Consider the following 16,755-nt stretch of genomic DNA (forward strand, 5'->3'; position numbering starts at 1 on the left):
GAAAACCTGCGCCTTCTACTCCCTGTTCTCCTAGACTACTGCTCCTCCTGACTTTATCACTGGTATTCCATTTCTCATCCCAGCCACAGGGCTCAGTTCTATGTCTTTTTCATTCTCACAGTCAGTGCTTTGGTCCAGGCTGTGGACAGTTGCTTCTAGAATATTCAACAGCTCCCTAGCTGACCTCTAGCTCCTCCTTCCTCTCCCAGTATTCAGCACACAATCCCCCCATCACATGGAAATGAATGGAAATGAGTTACTCTCTCAAGTGTTTCTCAAATTTCATTTGCTTTATCAATAACTCCCAAGTATCAAGCATGAGATTCCATTTACATATATCATTATCAGTCTTTATAGCAATTCCCCATGGTATGATGCTTATCTACATTTTGCATATGAGAAAACCGAGGCCCACAGAGCTTAAGTGACTTGCCATAGGTCACAATTAGTAAGTTAGGAACAGCAGGATCAATCAAGAATTCCAAACTCACGGTCCTTTTATTATGTTGTGATGCCTTCAGTGTTTCTATTTTATAGTCGCTTCACGTTTATTTTGGATGTCAAGTCTTTTTGCATATAAATACAAAATCTATGTGTATTTTTACACTGACTTGCCTTTACACTGACATTAGGTTTACATTAATATTGAAATTGATTTACTCTGTACTTTGTTTTAGTCTTCGATCCTTCAATAAATACCAAGCACTTACCAACTGGATGGTGCACAATGGTGAGTTTATCTAGAAGACAAAAAAAAAAAAAAAAAAGCATGTTCTACTGAGTTTTTTCAATATTTATCTTAAATTTTTTCTCGCTTCTTTTTTCATTGTTGGACTACTTCTTGTCTTTGAGGTCGCCATGAAATCTCACAATCTGATCTAAAAATATCAACCCCAAATTTCTCTACCTCCAGCCACTGTGAGTGAAACCATGCCTTTTATTAGTTTTGTCCTTTTCTCTCCCAACCTTTGTCTCAAGATATTATGATTTTAGATATGTTTGATATTAACACAAGCTTGCTGCCCTGCCTTGATATTCCCCTAGCTTGAGCTACTTCATTCTTTTTTGAAATCAACTTTATTCAGGAATAATTACATACAATTCAACTATTTATAAGGAAAGAGGTTGATGATTTTTGAGAAATATATGTGGCCATGTACTCACCAACTTAATTAGGATAGAGACCATTTTTATCTCCATAATTTATTCCCTAATTCCCCCTTATGTCAATCTTCACTCAAATATTACTCATGGCAACCCCTGATCTGATTTTGTTGCAGTAGGTAGCTAGCCAGGCATGAGTGAGGCAGGAGAGGGCTCCACATCACCCACCAGGAATGTCAGGCAACCATCAGGTGATGGTTCGGCAGTTATCATACTGCCTTTCTAAAAATGATAATTGGCAGCCTGTGCCAGGGAGAGACAATTTGCTGATGGTCCAGAGTTGTCTCACTAAAGTGGGGAGGCAATTTGCTGATGGTCCAGAGTTGTCTCACTAAAGTCCAGAGTTGTCTCATCACAGATGCCAGGCAGAGGCAATTTCCCAATCAGATAAAAACACTTGAAATTGGTAATTAACTTCCAATAAATTCTCAGGAATTAGGTGAGTGAGCTCCAGCATGCACATTAAGAGACAATATGGTGGAGTATGACCTTCCAGGGGCATTACACTGGAAAAGAAAAGAAAGCCTCAGGTGGGGATGCATACAACTTTCTGAACACACTGCGCATGCTCACCTCCCACATGTAAGGAGGACACCGTGCATGTGGGCAGCTCAATCTTAGGGAAGAATGAAGGGAAATGTGTGCAAGACGCTGGAAGTTGGCCAGCATATAAAGTCTTAGGATCAAGGTTAAACAGGGAACTTGACCTCCACAGTGCCTGCTTTGGTCTGTTTCAAGTGTACTTTTCTTTCCTTCCTCCTCTAAAGCTTTTTAATAAACTTCCACTCCTGCTCTGAAACTTGCCTCAGTCTCTTTTTCTGCCTTATGCCCCTCTGTCAAACTCTTTCTTCTGAGGAGACAAGAATTGAGGTTGCTGCAGACCTGTATGGATTTGCTGCTGGTAACCTGGATATTCACCACTCCTAACAATTTCTACTTCTATAATTTTGTCTAGATTAGTTTTATCTAGAATTCCAGATAGATGGAATACCACAGCATGTAGTATTCCTTTGTGTCTGATTCCCTTGTGTCTGATCCATCCTTTTTGTCTGTTATCTTTCACTCAGTATGTGTAATGTTTGTGAGATTCATTTATATTATTGTTACAATAGTAAGTATTCCTTTTTATTGCTAAATGGTATTCCATAGTATAAATGTATCACAGTATAATCATGTATTCTTCTATTGGACATTTGCATATGTTGTAATAACCCCATTTAATTGTTTCCAGTTTGGATATTATGAATGAAACTGCCATGAACTTTTGTGAAAAAGTCTTCGTGTGAACACAGGCATTTATTTGTTTTGGAAAAAAACCTGGAATGGAATGACTAGATCATATGGTAAGTGCATATTTGACTTCTCCACAGTTATCACTGCACTTTATATTCCCATAAGCAATGCATACAATGCATATCCAGTTCCACATCCTAACTGACAGTCTTCTGAACTGGTAATTCATTATACTTTTTGTGTATTGGTATATCATTGTAGTTGAATTTGTTTTTGCTAATGGTTAATGATATTTAGCATCTTTTCACATGCTTATGGGCCATTTGTTTTCATAAACTAAGACGTGGGTACTAGATGTGCTCTTTGGTGCTGGGCTGTCACTGCCTCTAGGTCCTCTTAGCTGAAAGAGTTAAAGAAATATACATACTTGTACACACAACCATATTTCTATATCTATCTCTCTGTAATTATTTGTTATACTTTTACTTCCAATTCCAGTGCAATACCATAACAGTCATTCTAGCCCTTCTTCTTTCCTTAATTATAACTGATTTCTCAGACAATAAAAAACCTGGCTCTCATTATCCATAATACATTTTTTTTGCCTATATTCCATTTTGCCTCCTATCTCTGCCTTGTCTTCATTTACTGAATATGCAAAATATTAACAAAGTTCTAAAAGTGAGAATTGTACAAAGAGGTATACTCAGAGGAGTGTGGAATTTTATTTTTTGAGTCAATTTTGGCAAGTTTTTTTTCAAGTAATTTGTCCTTTTTGGTCTAAGTTGTTAAATGTATTGGCAGAAAGTTAATTATATATTTTCTTAGCTTTTTTTTTTTTTTTTTTTTTTTTGAGATGGAGTCTTGCTCTGCCAACCAGGCTGGAGTGCAGTGGAGCAATCTTGGCTCACTGCAACCTCCACCTCCTAGGTCCAAGCGATTCTCTGGCCTCAGCCTCTGGAGTAGCTGGGATTACAGGCGCATGCCACCATGCCTTGCTAATTTTTTGTATTTTTAGTAGAGACAGGGTTTCATCATGTTGGCCAGGCTGGTCTTGAACTCTTGACCTCAGGTGATCCACCTGCCTCGGCCTCCCAAAGTGCTGGGATCACAAGCATGAGCCACCGTACCCGGCCAGAGCCACCACACCAGGCCCTTAGTATCTTTTTAATGTCTGTAGGATCTGTTGTAGTAACCCAATTTAATTTCTAATTTAGGTATCTTGTTGTCTTTTTTTTTTCCTTTATCGTTCTTCCCATGGGCTTCTCAAATTTATTTATGTTTTCAAACAACTCGCTTTTGATTTTATTTTCTTTTTGTTTATCTCTTTCCTTTTTTTACTGATTTCTGATCTTAATTATTTCTCTCTTCTTACCTCTTTTTAAAGGTTTGCTTTTCATTTTCTATTTTTCTAAAGTGGAAACTTAAATCATTGACTTCAAGCTTTTTGTTATTTTCTAGTATAATACTTATAGTAATACATTTCCCTTTAGTTAACTGTTAACTACATACTTGTTTTACCTGCATTCTACAAATTTTGATGTTTTTTTTCATTACTATTCAGGTTGAAATACTTTCTTATGATTTCTTATTTGACCCTCATATTATTTTGAATGTTATATTTAATTCCTAAATATATTGGGAGATGTTCTAGATATATAATTCCTAACTGATTTCTAATTTACTTCTGTTGTGATAAGAGAATATAAGATTCTAAAAGACTGAAATCTATTAGAGAATATACTCTGAAGATTTCAGTCTTTAGAAGTTTACTGAAACTTTTTTGATCATCTAGCCTATGTTTCATCTTGGTGAACCTCCATGTATACCTTTAATAAATATGTATTCTGACTTAAAATTTTTTTTTTGTAAATGTCAATTGGGTCAAGTTAGCTGATAGTGTTGTTTAGGTCTTCTGTATCTTTACTGATTTTTGTCTATTTGTTCTATGAATTAGTAAGAAAGAAGTGAAAACATCTCCGAGTACTGTCAGATTTTGCTTCAGGAGTTTTAGTAAAATTCAAATATATAATATAAAATTACTTTATATTATGCAGATATTTAGAATTGCTCTATCTTTCTAGTGAACTGCCTTTTTATCTGTATGTAATATCCTTATCTTTTGTAATACTCTGTGTTTTGAAATTTATCTTGTGTTATGTTGATATATCCATGCCAGCTTTCTTATGCTTATGATTATTACTATTGTCATAGTAACATTTTACCATACTTTACTTTCAAACTATTTGTGTTTTATATCTAAAACACATGTCTTTTAGACAGCATAATATTGGATATTGCTTTCGTTTCCAGTCTGAAAATGTCTGCTTTTAAAAAGAAGCAATTAATTCAGTCACCTTTAACATAATTATGATATGGCTTAGTTAAATACTACCATCTTGTTCTTGGTTCTTCACTTATCCATTTTGTTTATATTCCTCTTTTTGCACTTTCCTGCTTTATTTTTGGTGAATCAAACAGTTTTTTTAAAAAAAATCTATTTTATTTCCTCTATGGGTTTCCTAAGTGAACTTCTTATCTATTTTTTAAACTGATTTCTTTCTATTTTTAAAATAAAATATGCACCTTTAACTTAGATTTTGAGACAGTAGTATACCCCTTAGTACTTCATGCCTTATAGTTGACACATCATACTTCTTACTTTACCCTCTCCACTTCCTACTTTATAACTGAATCTTTACACTTCACCACATAACAATTTTGGAAACACACAATTCTATTTATCTGCCTCCATTGTCCTTTGCATGATTGTTTTCATATTTCCTTCTCCATATTATAGAACTTCTAACTTAAGTTTTATTATTTTTGCTTTAAACAGTTGTCTTTGAAGTAATTTATGAGAAAAAAAGGAAAACATAATATTTTATATTTACCTCCTTTCTATAATTTTCAGTATTCTTTTTCCCACAGATTCCCTTGGTGAGAATCTGAGTTTGTTTGTTAACATCCCTTCACCTTGTATGATATTTTTAAGCATTTATTCTACTGTAATTTTGCTGTGAATTATCTCATTTCATTTATCTTAAATGTCTTTATTTTATCACGTTTTTGAGGTATATTTCGTCTGGATTTAGAATTCTAAGTGGTCATTTTTTAGGACTTTAAAAGATGTTATTGTCTTGTCGTCAATCCTCCATTGTTTCTAATAATAAATTATTGAATTTTTTTTCCTTTATATGTAATGTGTGTTTCCTCTGGCTGCTTTCAAGAATTTCTTTTTACCTTGGCTTAAAGTAGCTTGAAAATAAATCGCCTAGAAGTCCTTCTTTTAACAATTATGCTAATTTTAATTTTTAAAAGTTTTTTCAACAATATGCAAGTGGTTTGCATTAAATTTGGCAAGGTTTTGGTCATCATTTTTTAAACAATGTTTTGCCTCTTTTCACTCTTTTCTCCTTCTGGGTTCTAATTACATGCATTTTAAAATGCATTATATTGTCCTAAATGTTGCTGGGACTCTGTTCATTTTTGAAGTCTTTTTATCTCTCTAAAAATCAAATTAGATAATTTCTATTGGTCTGTCTTAATTTTGTTTACTAACTCTTAATTTGTCAACTCCAATTTGATAATAAGTTCATCTGATTAATTTTTATTTATTTTATTGTACTTTTACTTTCCATGCTTTCTACTTGGTTCTTTTATATGGTTTCATTTTTTTTTTCCTGCTGAGATTCCCTATTTATTCCCTCCTTAAAACCACATTTTTCACTAATTCAGTGTTTATAAGAGGTGCTTTAAAGTCTGTTTGCTAAGATCAACAACATCTAACATCTCAGGTTCCGTCTATAGTTTCTTTTTCTTCATTAAGATGACAGTTTCCTGTTTCTTTGTATGTCTTCTTTTTTTAATTGAACACTGGACATTATAGATAATGTGTTGTATATTCCAGATTCTAGAATATTCTTCGGATGACAGTATGTTCTCATTTTAGTAGGCAGCTCAATTACTGGCAAGAACTTGTATAGACTTAATTTTATTCTTTTTCACTGTGGGCTTTTTGTGCCCAAGGTGTTTTCTTTTTAAGGTCCTGAGTTTGTAGATTCAGTCAGCCTACAAACTCTGTCTCCAGTATAGATCTTCTTGGGGCTTGGTTTGAGATTTTGCCAGGGCATATCCAGAGTAGATCTTACTCTAAATCCTGGTCCTTACTCATTACACCTTTTGGGTGTCACAGCAGAATGTCAGATATTTTAAAGAGGTGTTAAGATCTCCCTAATTTGACAGTGCCAGAACTTAAAAATTCCCAGGCTGGCTTTTCCTCAACTCTGCTCAACCTTTAGTGTCTCTCTTTTGCTCTCAATGCCCCAGAAGTTGCTGTCTTGCATGCCTTGACTGTCTTGCTTTGCACAGGTACAGCTCATCTCTCAGCCACAGACTTGTGGAGTGCTTCCCATGGACCTCTTAGGCTACCTCTCTACACAGTCACCTGCTCTCAATGGACCCACCACACACATTCTAGTAGCTTCAGCTGCCCTGAACTAGGATCTCTGCCTTCTCAGTTCAACAGAACTTCTTTGCTTTGCTCAGAGTGTAGTCAGGAAATATTCCTTTGGCAGAGAACTGGGCCATAATAAGAGGCACCTCATGAGTACTGCTTGTCTCTAGAATTATTCATAGTCTTTGGCTACCTATTGTCTGCCTCCTAATATCACTTGCTTCATATATTTGCTCAGTAATAGTGTCTTGTGCAATAGAAAGATTTGTGTAGTATTATTTATTCCAGTGTGACTGAAAGGAGAACTAATTGATTCATAATTAAGGCACCGATAATTAAGAGCATTGATTTTGAATTAAACAGAAATGGTTTCTCACTTCTTATGTGTGTCCTTTAACTTTTTAGTTTAACAGGGCCTCAGTTTCCTTATTTGTAAATCGGAAATATTGCTCACCTCATAAAGTTATTGTAAGAAACAATAATGTATGGGAGATAATAAATGTTAGCTTTTTAATGCTCCTTGATAAAATTATTTGTATGACTTGTAATTTTATAAATCGTTAAAATTTTAATCTTATTCATATTAGAATGGAGGTGTCTGTCACCTATAAGATGGCCCTGTCTTTATGACCTTAATTATTTTAGAAAGCATATTTGTGTTTTACAAACATTTTAAGGTGCTTAAAGAATTCGCTCTAGAAAAATACATAACTCTATAATATGAAGAGAAATGAATTTCAACATGAAGGACTAGCTAAAAGCTATGTAATATTAATGAAAATGGAAGAGATGGAAGCTTTCACACTCTTTTAGTGGCTGCTAGTTTTTAATTATCTGTGCAGGGGTAGAGTCTTGGGGAAACAGTGGTCAGATAGTGATAACACAATTTATTTTTAATTTTTGAATGTGTTGTTTATTTTAGCAAAATTTTATCATCTTAATAATGTTTGGCTTAACATAGAGTATTCCCTCCCCTAACCTCCACTGCTAGAGCAACTTTTAATTATTAGAAATTTTAAAATGATACACACATTGACAATTGTGAGAACTCACTGTATTAATATTTTAACTTATTCAAAAGTATGTCTCTTTAATCATTTGATTTCTTTTTTTTTTTCTTTTCTTTTTTTTTTTTTTTTTTTTGAGATGGAGTCTTGCTCTGTCACCCAGGCTGGAATGTAATGGTGTGATCTTGGCTCACTGCAACCTCTGTGCCTCCCGGGGGGTTCAAGCAATTCTCCTGCCTCAGCATCCCGAGTAGTTGGGATTACAGGCATGCACTGCCATGGCTGGCTAATTTTTATATTTTTAGTAGAGACAGGGTTTCACCATTTGGCCAGGCTGGTCTTGAACTCCTATCCTCAAGTGATCCACCCACCTCGGCCTCCCAAAGTGCTGAGATTACAGGTGTGAGCCACCACACCCGGCCTTGATTTCTTGTATAATGGATTATTAAAAAATTGAACAGAGTTGTCCTATTTGCAACTTACATAGACATCAAAAGAAAGAGAGTAACAAGCATTTATTATATTTATAGCATAAAAAATACTTATAGTCTCTGGTTAATTATGAACTTTCATTATGAACCAGAGAATATGATAAGTATTTTTTATGTTAACTCACACAAGCACTCTCAGATGCATATATAATTATAGATGTGTATTTTGCAGACAAGGAATTTCACTGCCAGAGATTAAGACCCTCTCTAGGTTAGACAGCTGGGAATTGTTGAGGTTTCGATTTGAACTCAGGCCCATTCATCTCCACAGTCCCTGAATTTTCAACTTAATCACTCTATTATTTTTGAATAGCAGGCGAATCTTACTTACTATAGACATTTTCTTCTTCTGGTCTTTTTCCAATAATGCAATCTCGTAGTTGTCGTAACTTCTCCTTAATGTAGAAACAACCAGGGCATAGTTATGATTTTCAAATTTTTATGGATCAAGATGAAAACATCAACTACTATTAGCAATACCAACGCTGCTACTTGATATTATTTGCTACTTATGATGTCTCAATTGCCATCCTTGATACTTTCCATGTGTTATCTTACTTAATTCTCACAGCTTAATGAAGTGGATGTAAAATGTCGTCATTCCATTTTGTAGATATGGAAACTGAGGTACAGAGAGGTATAGTAACTTTCCCAAATCATAATTCTAAGTAGTAGAGTCAAGATTGGATCCTAGAGTGCAATTCTTTGGGAAGCTGTTTTCTCAACCCAGTGCTTGTGGGGTCTATATTTGCTATTTGTTGTCCAAAAGCAGAAGGGTTACACAGTGATGGTTTGCTGCTGCCTGAGCCCATCTCCAGCCCCTGTATGGCACATTGCTTCCCAGTGTTCTAATTCTAAAAATCAGAGACTTAAAAGCAGATGAACATACATCTGTGATCTTTCTTTAATTCCAAATATTGAACATTATCTTTTTTTTTTTTTTTTTTTTTTTTTTTTTTTTTTTGAGACGGAGTCTCGCTCTGCCGCCCAGGCTGGAGTGCTGTGGCCGGATCTCAGCTCACTGCAAGCTCCGCCTCCCGGGTTCCCGCCATTCTCCTGCCTCAGCCTCCCGAGTAGCTGGGACTACAGGCGCCCGCCACCTCGCCCGGCTAGTTTTTTGTCTTTTTTAGTAGAGACGGGGTTTCACCGTGTTAGCCAGGATGGTCTCGATCTCCTGACCTCGTGATCCACCCGTCTCGGCCTCCCAAAGTGCTGGGATTACAGGCTTGAGCCACCGCGCCCGGCCTGAACATTATCTTTTTAAGCAAAATGTAAAACAAGCTAACATTTAATAATCTTGTTTTAGAACAGAACTTGAGAGTAGCACTCTTTCCTTAGGATTTTCCTGGAAACTTAGAAACCACTTTTCCTATTTAGTTGTTTCCATTGCCTTACAGATCTCTCCTACCAGTGGTGCCAAACCCTTCTTCAGGCACTCCGTGACTGTGAGTAGGAGTGAGGAGAGTGAAGGGCAAAGTTTTCCCTTCTCCACCATTTCATCTTCAATGCCAGGGATTCAACATGATTCTTAGTTATTCTGGAAACCAGTTTCCACTATTAACTCCATGTTTGTGCCATTTTCTTTCTTAGTTTCCTAGGATAATTCCTTCATCAGTAATAATATGATTTCAGTTACCTCTGATAACTTCATTTATATTCATAGGATACAAACAAATACTTTTGCAAGCTGCAAGAAAAATATTGAAAAGTACATAGGAATGCATATTTGTTTGCATGTGTGTGTGTTGAATAAACAGGAGGAATATTCATCTTTTTGTTGTTTGGATTTTGGCCAAGTCCCTTATGTTAAGCACTGACTGATTCCTCTGACAGAATTCAGACCAAGTCATTAAACTTTGTTGCTTATGGAAAGTAATCTTAGTATCTTTCAGCCTTTATTTTAAAAAATATATATTTTTAAAATAAACATGAACAATATTCATTATCCCACTATCACCTTATTATTAGGTGAGTCAGATCAATCTCTAAGTAGTGAGTATGAAGCACCTTAAATTCTTCCTAAAACAAGATTAAGTATAAATATACAATAAATATAAAAATAAGAATAACCAGAGTTTAATGAAACAACTAGTGAAATATTTCCAAAATGATATTTAAGTTGGATAACTCTAAATGGAAAACGTTATTATTTAAGAGTGTCAGGAGGATGAAATACAATTGACTTAATTCAACAAAATCTATACAATCTAACATTGCTAGGAATGTGATTTGTAGGTCTGCACCTAAACACGTGTGTATTGGTGATGACATTGACATGATTGAGAAGCAATATTGTAATTCTAATCATGAACAATGAAGACTTGTAGAACTCTACAATCAGTATTCTTTAGCATTTATTTGGCAAAATAATTGCCTTTGCTTAGTGTCACAAAATCTGGATGAGGTTCAGCCAAAAACCCACAACCATAACTGCCCTTAGAGACAGCTGGTTCCTAACAAGGCACAATCTCAGATGCACTGGGAAAGTCCCCTGGCCTATATACTGTATTGTTTGAAATTTCTCTATTTTGATTCTTTTTTATTGTTTAAAAATGTTTTCCTAAGCAATGTCTTTTAAATAAAAATTATCTCTTGGGAAAGTTACAATATTAAGCTATTATCAATTATTTATACTTTGGCCTAAATTTGCTTATTAAATGTGTTTAATCAAACAGCTATCTAGAACTGGGTTTTGAAGGAATGGGATTTCCTTGATAAGAAGAAAAAATTGTTAAAATATTTTTGGAGTGAAAAGGGATGGAATATGGGACTATGACTGTGTTATCTCTCACTGAATGTGTGGTATATTTTGTTTTCATGCTCATCTCAGAACCATGTCCTCCAATCCCATCTCAGGAGGTAAATCATATTTACAGAAGACAAGCTTATTTGAACTTAATATTCTTGGTATTTCTCTACAAACTGTGACTTACACTCTTCAGTGTAAAGATGCTTTAACTTAATTTCAGCAACGAGATTCAAAAAACACTCACTATACTAAAGACAGGTATTATAAGCTGATTAGGTATTAGCTTTGGTATACTGGGTTAGAGGATTGACTTCATCAATGGCTGGTGAACATAATATCTGGATATTTTCAAACATTTAATTGATTTCTTGAAGTATCTTTCTTAGTGGCTAGTTAAAAATAAAAGAACAGTTACCTGCATTCCTTGTGAAAGTTAAACAGTAACAAACTAGGGGCTCCACAAGTTATGGAATGTCCCAGAAAACATTGGGGCCAATATTACCTGCTGAATCATTTCCAGGCCACTTTTCCCCATCTGCAAGTGTTTAAATTTCTCCAGAGCTTCATCCATAGACATTTTCCCATTCTTGACTTTCTCTTGCAGGAGGATGAGTTCTTCCTGACCATCAGTTAGACAGCCCCTAAGAGTAGAAGAGGCTGGACTCTCTATCCGAGCTCTGTCTAAAATACAAAGGGAGGGTGCATTAATAGAAACTCCGGGTGTAGACAACTGGGAACAAAAGCACTCTACAAATAAGTAATTGGAGTAGCTTCTTCTTAACTCTCTATGAGCAGCTAAAGAATAAACCAGTATATTTTTAATGAGTTTATTTCTAAGGATGGAGGTGCCTGGAACCTAGTCTTAAGGGTTACAAAATTGTGTCTCATTACTGAGAAACAGAAAGGGACAAGGAGAGAAAGGACAGTAGCAAAAGTTATATACTTTGCTAGTTGAGGGCAGTGCCAATTTTGTCTTCTTTTTCTGAGGATTATCAGAGATGATGTGCACAAAATACTTAGCATAGTGCTTGCCACACAGTAAGCTAAATAAATGTTAACATTAATATTAACAATAAATATCTTTAGAATAAACAGTCTTCCGAACTTTGGGAAAAGAGATGTCAACCAACATCCAAATGTCACAAAAGGCTTCACATCCTTTGAAAAGTTATTTCTGAAAGATTTAAAATAAATAATCAGTTATTTTGTAGTGAGATGCTTCCTTTTCTAAAGAGTTTATTTTGGAGCATGCCATGTATTATTTGCTCAGCGCAAAAGGAATAGTAGATGGCCTAGCTTGAAGCACAGTGGTAGCAAATTGGCAGACCGTGGGTGAATTCAGTGTTTCCCTTGTCCACCATGGTGTTTAAAGACATAAATGGGCCTGCATGACTTTAAGGATGCTATGTGCTCTCTAGGTTACTGCAATCCTTGCCACACCTTAGAGTTACTGGATGACAACACACGTCTGCTACCTGCCTACCTGCTGGAACTCATTTGAGTTTGTACCTTCTCATTTACATATTTCCATTAAGTGCAACATACTTTTTGTATTATTTCAGGAGGGGTAGGTAACATGTCTTAATATACTATCAAATCTAAACATGCCCACAGAGTCTGAAAGGAGAGAATAGCCAGTCCTGCCTAACTGTATACCAGTGAGCTGTCCTTGGAGGGATCTGCCCGTTTCTGGGAGTGCTTCTTCAAGAAAGAAACAGATGAATTTGACTATCCAGACAATATTAACAAGGATTTGGGAAATGAGGAGGACATTCAAATTCTATAGTAATAATAATTTGTTGATATAATTAGGATTGGTTGTTCTGGAAAAGAGGTTTCAAGTATTTGATAGCAAATGTTATATGTTTAAAGAGGACTTGAGCCTTGGGGTTGTTCTGGAATGACCTCTAATGTTTCTCTCAGTTTCGAGAAGGACTATAATAGTGAATCTTGAAACACGGACACACAGACGGTTTCTTTCCAAAAAGATTCACGTGCACATCAAATTTCTCTATGGTCAATAATTCTGATTCCCACATGTGCTTTCTTTCTTTCCTTCCCTCTCCTCTCCTCTCCTCTCCTCTCTCACTCTCTCCCTCCTTCCTCCTTGCTTCCTTCCTTTCTTCCTTCCTTTCTTTCTTTCTTTCTTTCTTTCTTTCTTTCTTTCTTTCTTTCTTTCTTCTTTCTTTCTTTCTTTCTTTCTTTCTTTCTTTCTTTCTTTCTTTCTTTCTTTCTTTCTTTCTCTTTCTTTCTCTTCTCTTTCTTTCTTTCTTTCTCTCTTTCTCTCTCTCTCTCTTTCTTTTTCTTTCTTTCTTCTTTCTTTTCTTTCTTCCCTCCCTCCCTCTTTTCCTTCCTTCCTTCCTTCCTTCTCTCTCTCTCTTCCTCCCTCCCTCTCTCTCTCTTCCTTTCTTTCTTTCTTTCTTTCTTTCTTCTTTCTTCTTTCTTTCTTTCTTTCTTTCTTCTCTCTCTTCTCTTTCTTTCTTTCTTTCTTTCTTTCTTTCTTTCTTTTCTTTCTTTCTTTCTTTCTTTCTTTCTTCTTTCTTTCTCTTTTCTTTCTTTCTTTCTTTCTTTCTCTTCTTTCTTTCTTTCTTTCTTTCTTTCTTTCTTTCTTTCTTTCTTTCTTTCTTTCTTTCTTTCTTTCGTTCTCTCTCTTTCTCTCTCTCTCTCTCTCTCCACCCCCTTTCTTTTCTTTTCCTCTTTCTTTCTTTTTCTTTCTTTTTTTTTTTTTTTAACTTTTTCCCTTCTCACCATTTCCATTCAACACAGGGGCTTTCTTGACTTGTCTTTTCTTGTCTTTTCTCTTCAGAACCTATTCCTCCAGAACTAAGATGTCAACAGATTCTATACTCCAAATCTTCCTCTAGGGATGATGGAGCATGAAATCCCAGAGGAACTGGAGAAGCACAAGTTAGCCAGAGCGCTAACTTGCTCAGCAGCAAAAAGTACAGATAACAATTGAGATCTTGCTTCTTATACTGTTTGCTTTTTATAGGCCTCCACACTAAAATAGAGTTCATGAAATGCAGTTAGCAGTAGAATTCTATGTGCCATCCCTGCCAGAGGAGAGAGGTTGAGCATCACCATTTAACAGCTATGCCATTTAATTATCACCTCACTTCTGTCATCCTTTTGCCTAAGTGTGAATCCATTTTTATCTCAAGTAACCCAGGCAGCTGGATTTTCTGCTGTTCTGGAAGTTAGCTCAAGAAAAGTTTTCCCAGAAAACCGTACCAGTTTTAGTTTTGCTATATGTACAAGTTTAACTTAACAAATACTAACTCCTTTTAATAATATTTATTTCAATTACCCTTTCTTTTTTTCTCAATCTAGCTATTAAAATATAAGTAAGATGACTTTTTTGGGGGGTATGGTGTTCAGTTGTATGATTGTGCAGAAAGAACAAAAGAACAAGCTAGGAGCAGCAGAGGTCTTAGATATTGTTTTGAGAGTGAGTTGTTTACAACTAAACTAATTTTACATAAATCTGCTTTTACTTTTTTTTAAGAGTAAAGAGATTAAAGCATTTGTCTTGATAAATTAGGATTAGGCATGACAAGTTACAAAGAAAAATGATTTAGGCATCTCACTACCTTTTATTCTAAGGGTATACAAGTCAAACCAAAACATGCAACCTGTAATTTTTGGTAGAGTTTATAAGATTATTGCATTTAGATAACAATTTGATGAGGAAAAGGAGGTAATGAAAGGTTTTCCGTCTTCCTAATTTTGTATCTTTTTTGGTTTACCTTCAGAAGAATTAGTATGAATTTAATATAATTTTCATTAAAAAACATTTGTCAGACAGCTAACTGTATATATGGTAGACTCCTGTCTCTTAGTGTAAAAGCTTCAAGGTAAACTACAGTTTTTACAAGTTAATTCCTTTTAAATAAATTTCTCTTTATAAGTATTTCCATTTGATCAAATATTGGTCATATAAACATCAACCAACCCATTGTAGTAAGTATATAAATATACAGATTAGGTACGAATGTAAATTGGGATTTTCATTAAAATTATTTACTAGGTGACTGGATGAAAGGACTTTATTGAAAATTTGAAAGAAAACAACTTGATTGCCCAACAAAAAGTAATTTAAAATAGAAAATATTTACTTAATAAAAATATGTAGTCATTAAAAAAATAAAGATTGTGGCAACATAGAAAGTGCTTATTATATTATAACAAGTACAAAAGCAGGATACAAACTTATACACACATTAAAAATTTTAAGTGTCAAAGTTAAAATATACATATACATAATAAAGCATGAAAAGAAAATTTAAAAGATAATATACGTTGTTCTATTGTGATGCCATATTACATATGTAATTATTTTCTTATGATCTCCATCTTTCTATAATAATACTATATTGCTTTTACAATATAAAAAATTTCTGCCACTTTATTAATAGGCTTTCCCATGGAATGCATACCATTTCAATCCATGCCAGATATACCATGCTGTAAGTACCATGTCATACTATAAATATCATGTGATGTCACACCATACTGTACCATCATACCAAATTAGTTTGTGGCACTTGGAAAGAACTTCTCATAATAGGACTTAAATAAATAGGGTCCAGGTGCAGTGGCTGACACCTGTAATCCCGGCACTTTGGGAGGCTGAAGCAGGTGGATTGGTTGAGCCCAGGAGTTCCAGACCAGCCTGGGTAACATGGAGAGATCCCATCTCTATAAAAACCAGCCTGTAGTCCCAGCTACTCGGGAGGCTGAGGTGGGAGGATTGCTTGAGCCTGAAAGATCAAGGCTGTAGTGAGCTGAGATCGCCACTGCCTTCCAGCCTGGGTGACACAGCACACCCTGGCTTAAGAAAAAAAAAGAGAGAGGGAGAAAGAGAGAGAAAAAAAGAGAGAGAGAGAGAAACAGAGAGAGAGAAAGAGAAAGAGAGAGAGAGAAAGACAGACCGAGAGAGCGAGAGAACGAGAACTAGTGACCAAGATTTAAATCTTAAGTTATTTTTTGTTACTTAGTTTGGGAATTGGTAGGTATATAAGCTCAGGTCCATATGGGCAAGTCAGGATATGTTTGGTCTATTGATTTATTTGTAAGTTCCAAGTAAGGCCTCTGCATCCCCTTAATTTTAGAGTTGCATATATTCTTTGAGATGTGTTTGTTTGTTTTGTTTTGTTTCATTTTGTTTTTGTTTTCGTTTTGAGGCAGTCTCCTTCTGTTGCCCTGGCTGAAGTGCAGTGGCACCACCTTGGTTCACTGCAGTCTTCGCCTTCTGAGTTCAAGTGATTCTCCTGTCTCAACCTCTTGAGTAGCTGGGATTACAGGCACGTGCCACCACAACTGGCTAGTTTTTGTATTTTTAGTAAAGATGGGGTCTCGCAATATTGACCAGGCTGGTCTTGAACACCTGGTCTCAAGTGATCTGCCTGCCTTGCCCTCCCAAAGTGCTGGGATTACAGGTGTGAGCCACCACATCTGGCATTTGATGTTTTATTTTAATGATTGTGATTTTAGAACATGAGTTTTTCCCCCCACCACTTAGAAGATACAGAAGAGTACTGAAAACTGAAATAACTGCCACTCATTATTATATTCTTCAGAAACAGGTACCATAAACATCTTGGTGGTCCTTCTTAAGTATCCACTTCTTTCCTTTTTTCTGATTAGGGTTACACT

General features: G+C 35.4%; 1 protein-coding gene and 2 long non-coding RNA genes across 8 annotated transcripts in view; 2 read left to right on the top strand and 1 right to left on the bottom strand.

Moving 5' to 3' along the window:
* LOC105486348 (uncharacterized) overlaps window positions 1–751 on the top strand; it is a 101,257-nt gene extending 100,506 nt beyond the window's left edge. The window contains exon 4 of the long non-coding RNA XR_011621139.1: window positions 678–751. This is a non-coding gene — a long non-coding RNA (uncharacterized lncRNA). The remainder of the gene's footprint in view (window positions 1–677) is intronic.
* Window positions 1–16,755, bottom strand: part of LOC105486347 (B cell scaffold protein with ankyrin repeats 1) — a 316,935-nt gene that overhangs the window by 3,893 nt on the left and 296,287 nt on the right. For 3 of the 4 annotated variants that reach the window (XM_071093247.1, XM_011749205.2, XM_071093246.1), the window contains 3 exons: window positions 11,603–11,781; window positions 8,683–8,746; window positions 711–740 (listed from right to left, as the gene is read on the bottom strand). In XM_071093247.1, coding sequence (XP_070949348.1) covers window positions 711–740; window positions 8,683–8,746; window positions 11,603–11,781 — 273 coding nt within the window. The remainder of the gene's footprint in view (window positions 1–710; window positions 741–8,682; window positions 8,747–11,602; window positions 11,782–16,755) is intronic. The other variant, XM_071093245.1, reaches the window with a different exon arrangement.
* The window catches only part of LOC105486346 (uncharacterized), a 46,897-nt gene continuing 31,005 nt past the window's right edge, over window positions 864–16,755 (top strand). For 2 of the 3 annotated variants that reach the window (XR_011621142.1, XR_011621141.1), the window contains exons 1-4: window positions 864–918; window positions 2,396–2,507; window positions 13,907–14,042; window positions 15,516–15,566. This is a non-coding gene — a long non-coding RNA (uncharacterized lncRNA). Of the gene's footprint in view, window positions 919–2,395; window positions 2,508–12,518; window positions 12,602–13,906; window positions 14,043–15,515; window positions 15,567–16,755 lie in introns of those variants that run through there. The other variant, XR_011621143.1, reaches the window with a different exon arrangement.

Source organism: Macaca nemestrina, chromosome 3 (assembly GCF_043159975.1).
Source record: "Macaca nemestrina isolate mMacNem1 chromosome 3, mMacNem.hap1, whole genome shotgun sequence".
NCBI lineage: Eukaryota > Metazoa > Chordata > Mammalia > Primates > Cercopithecidae > Macaca > Macaca nemestrina.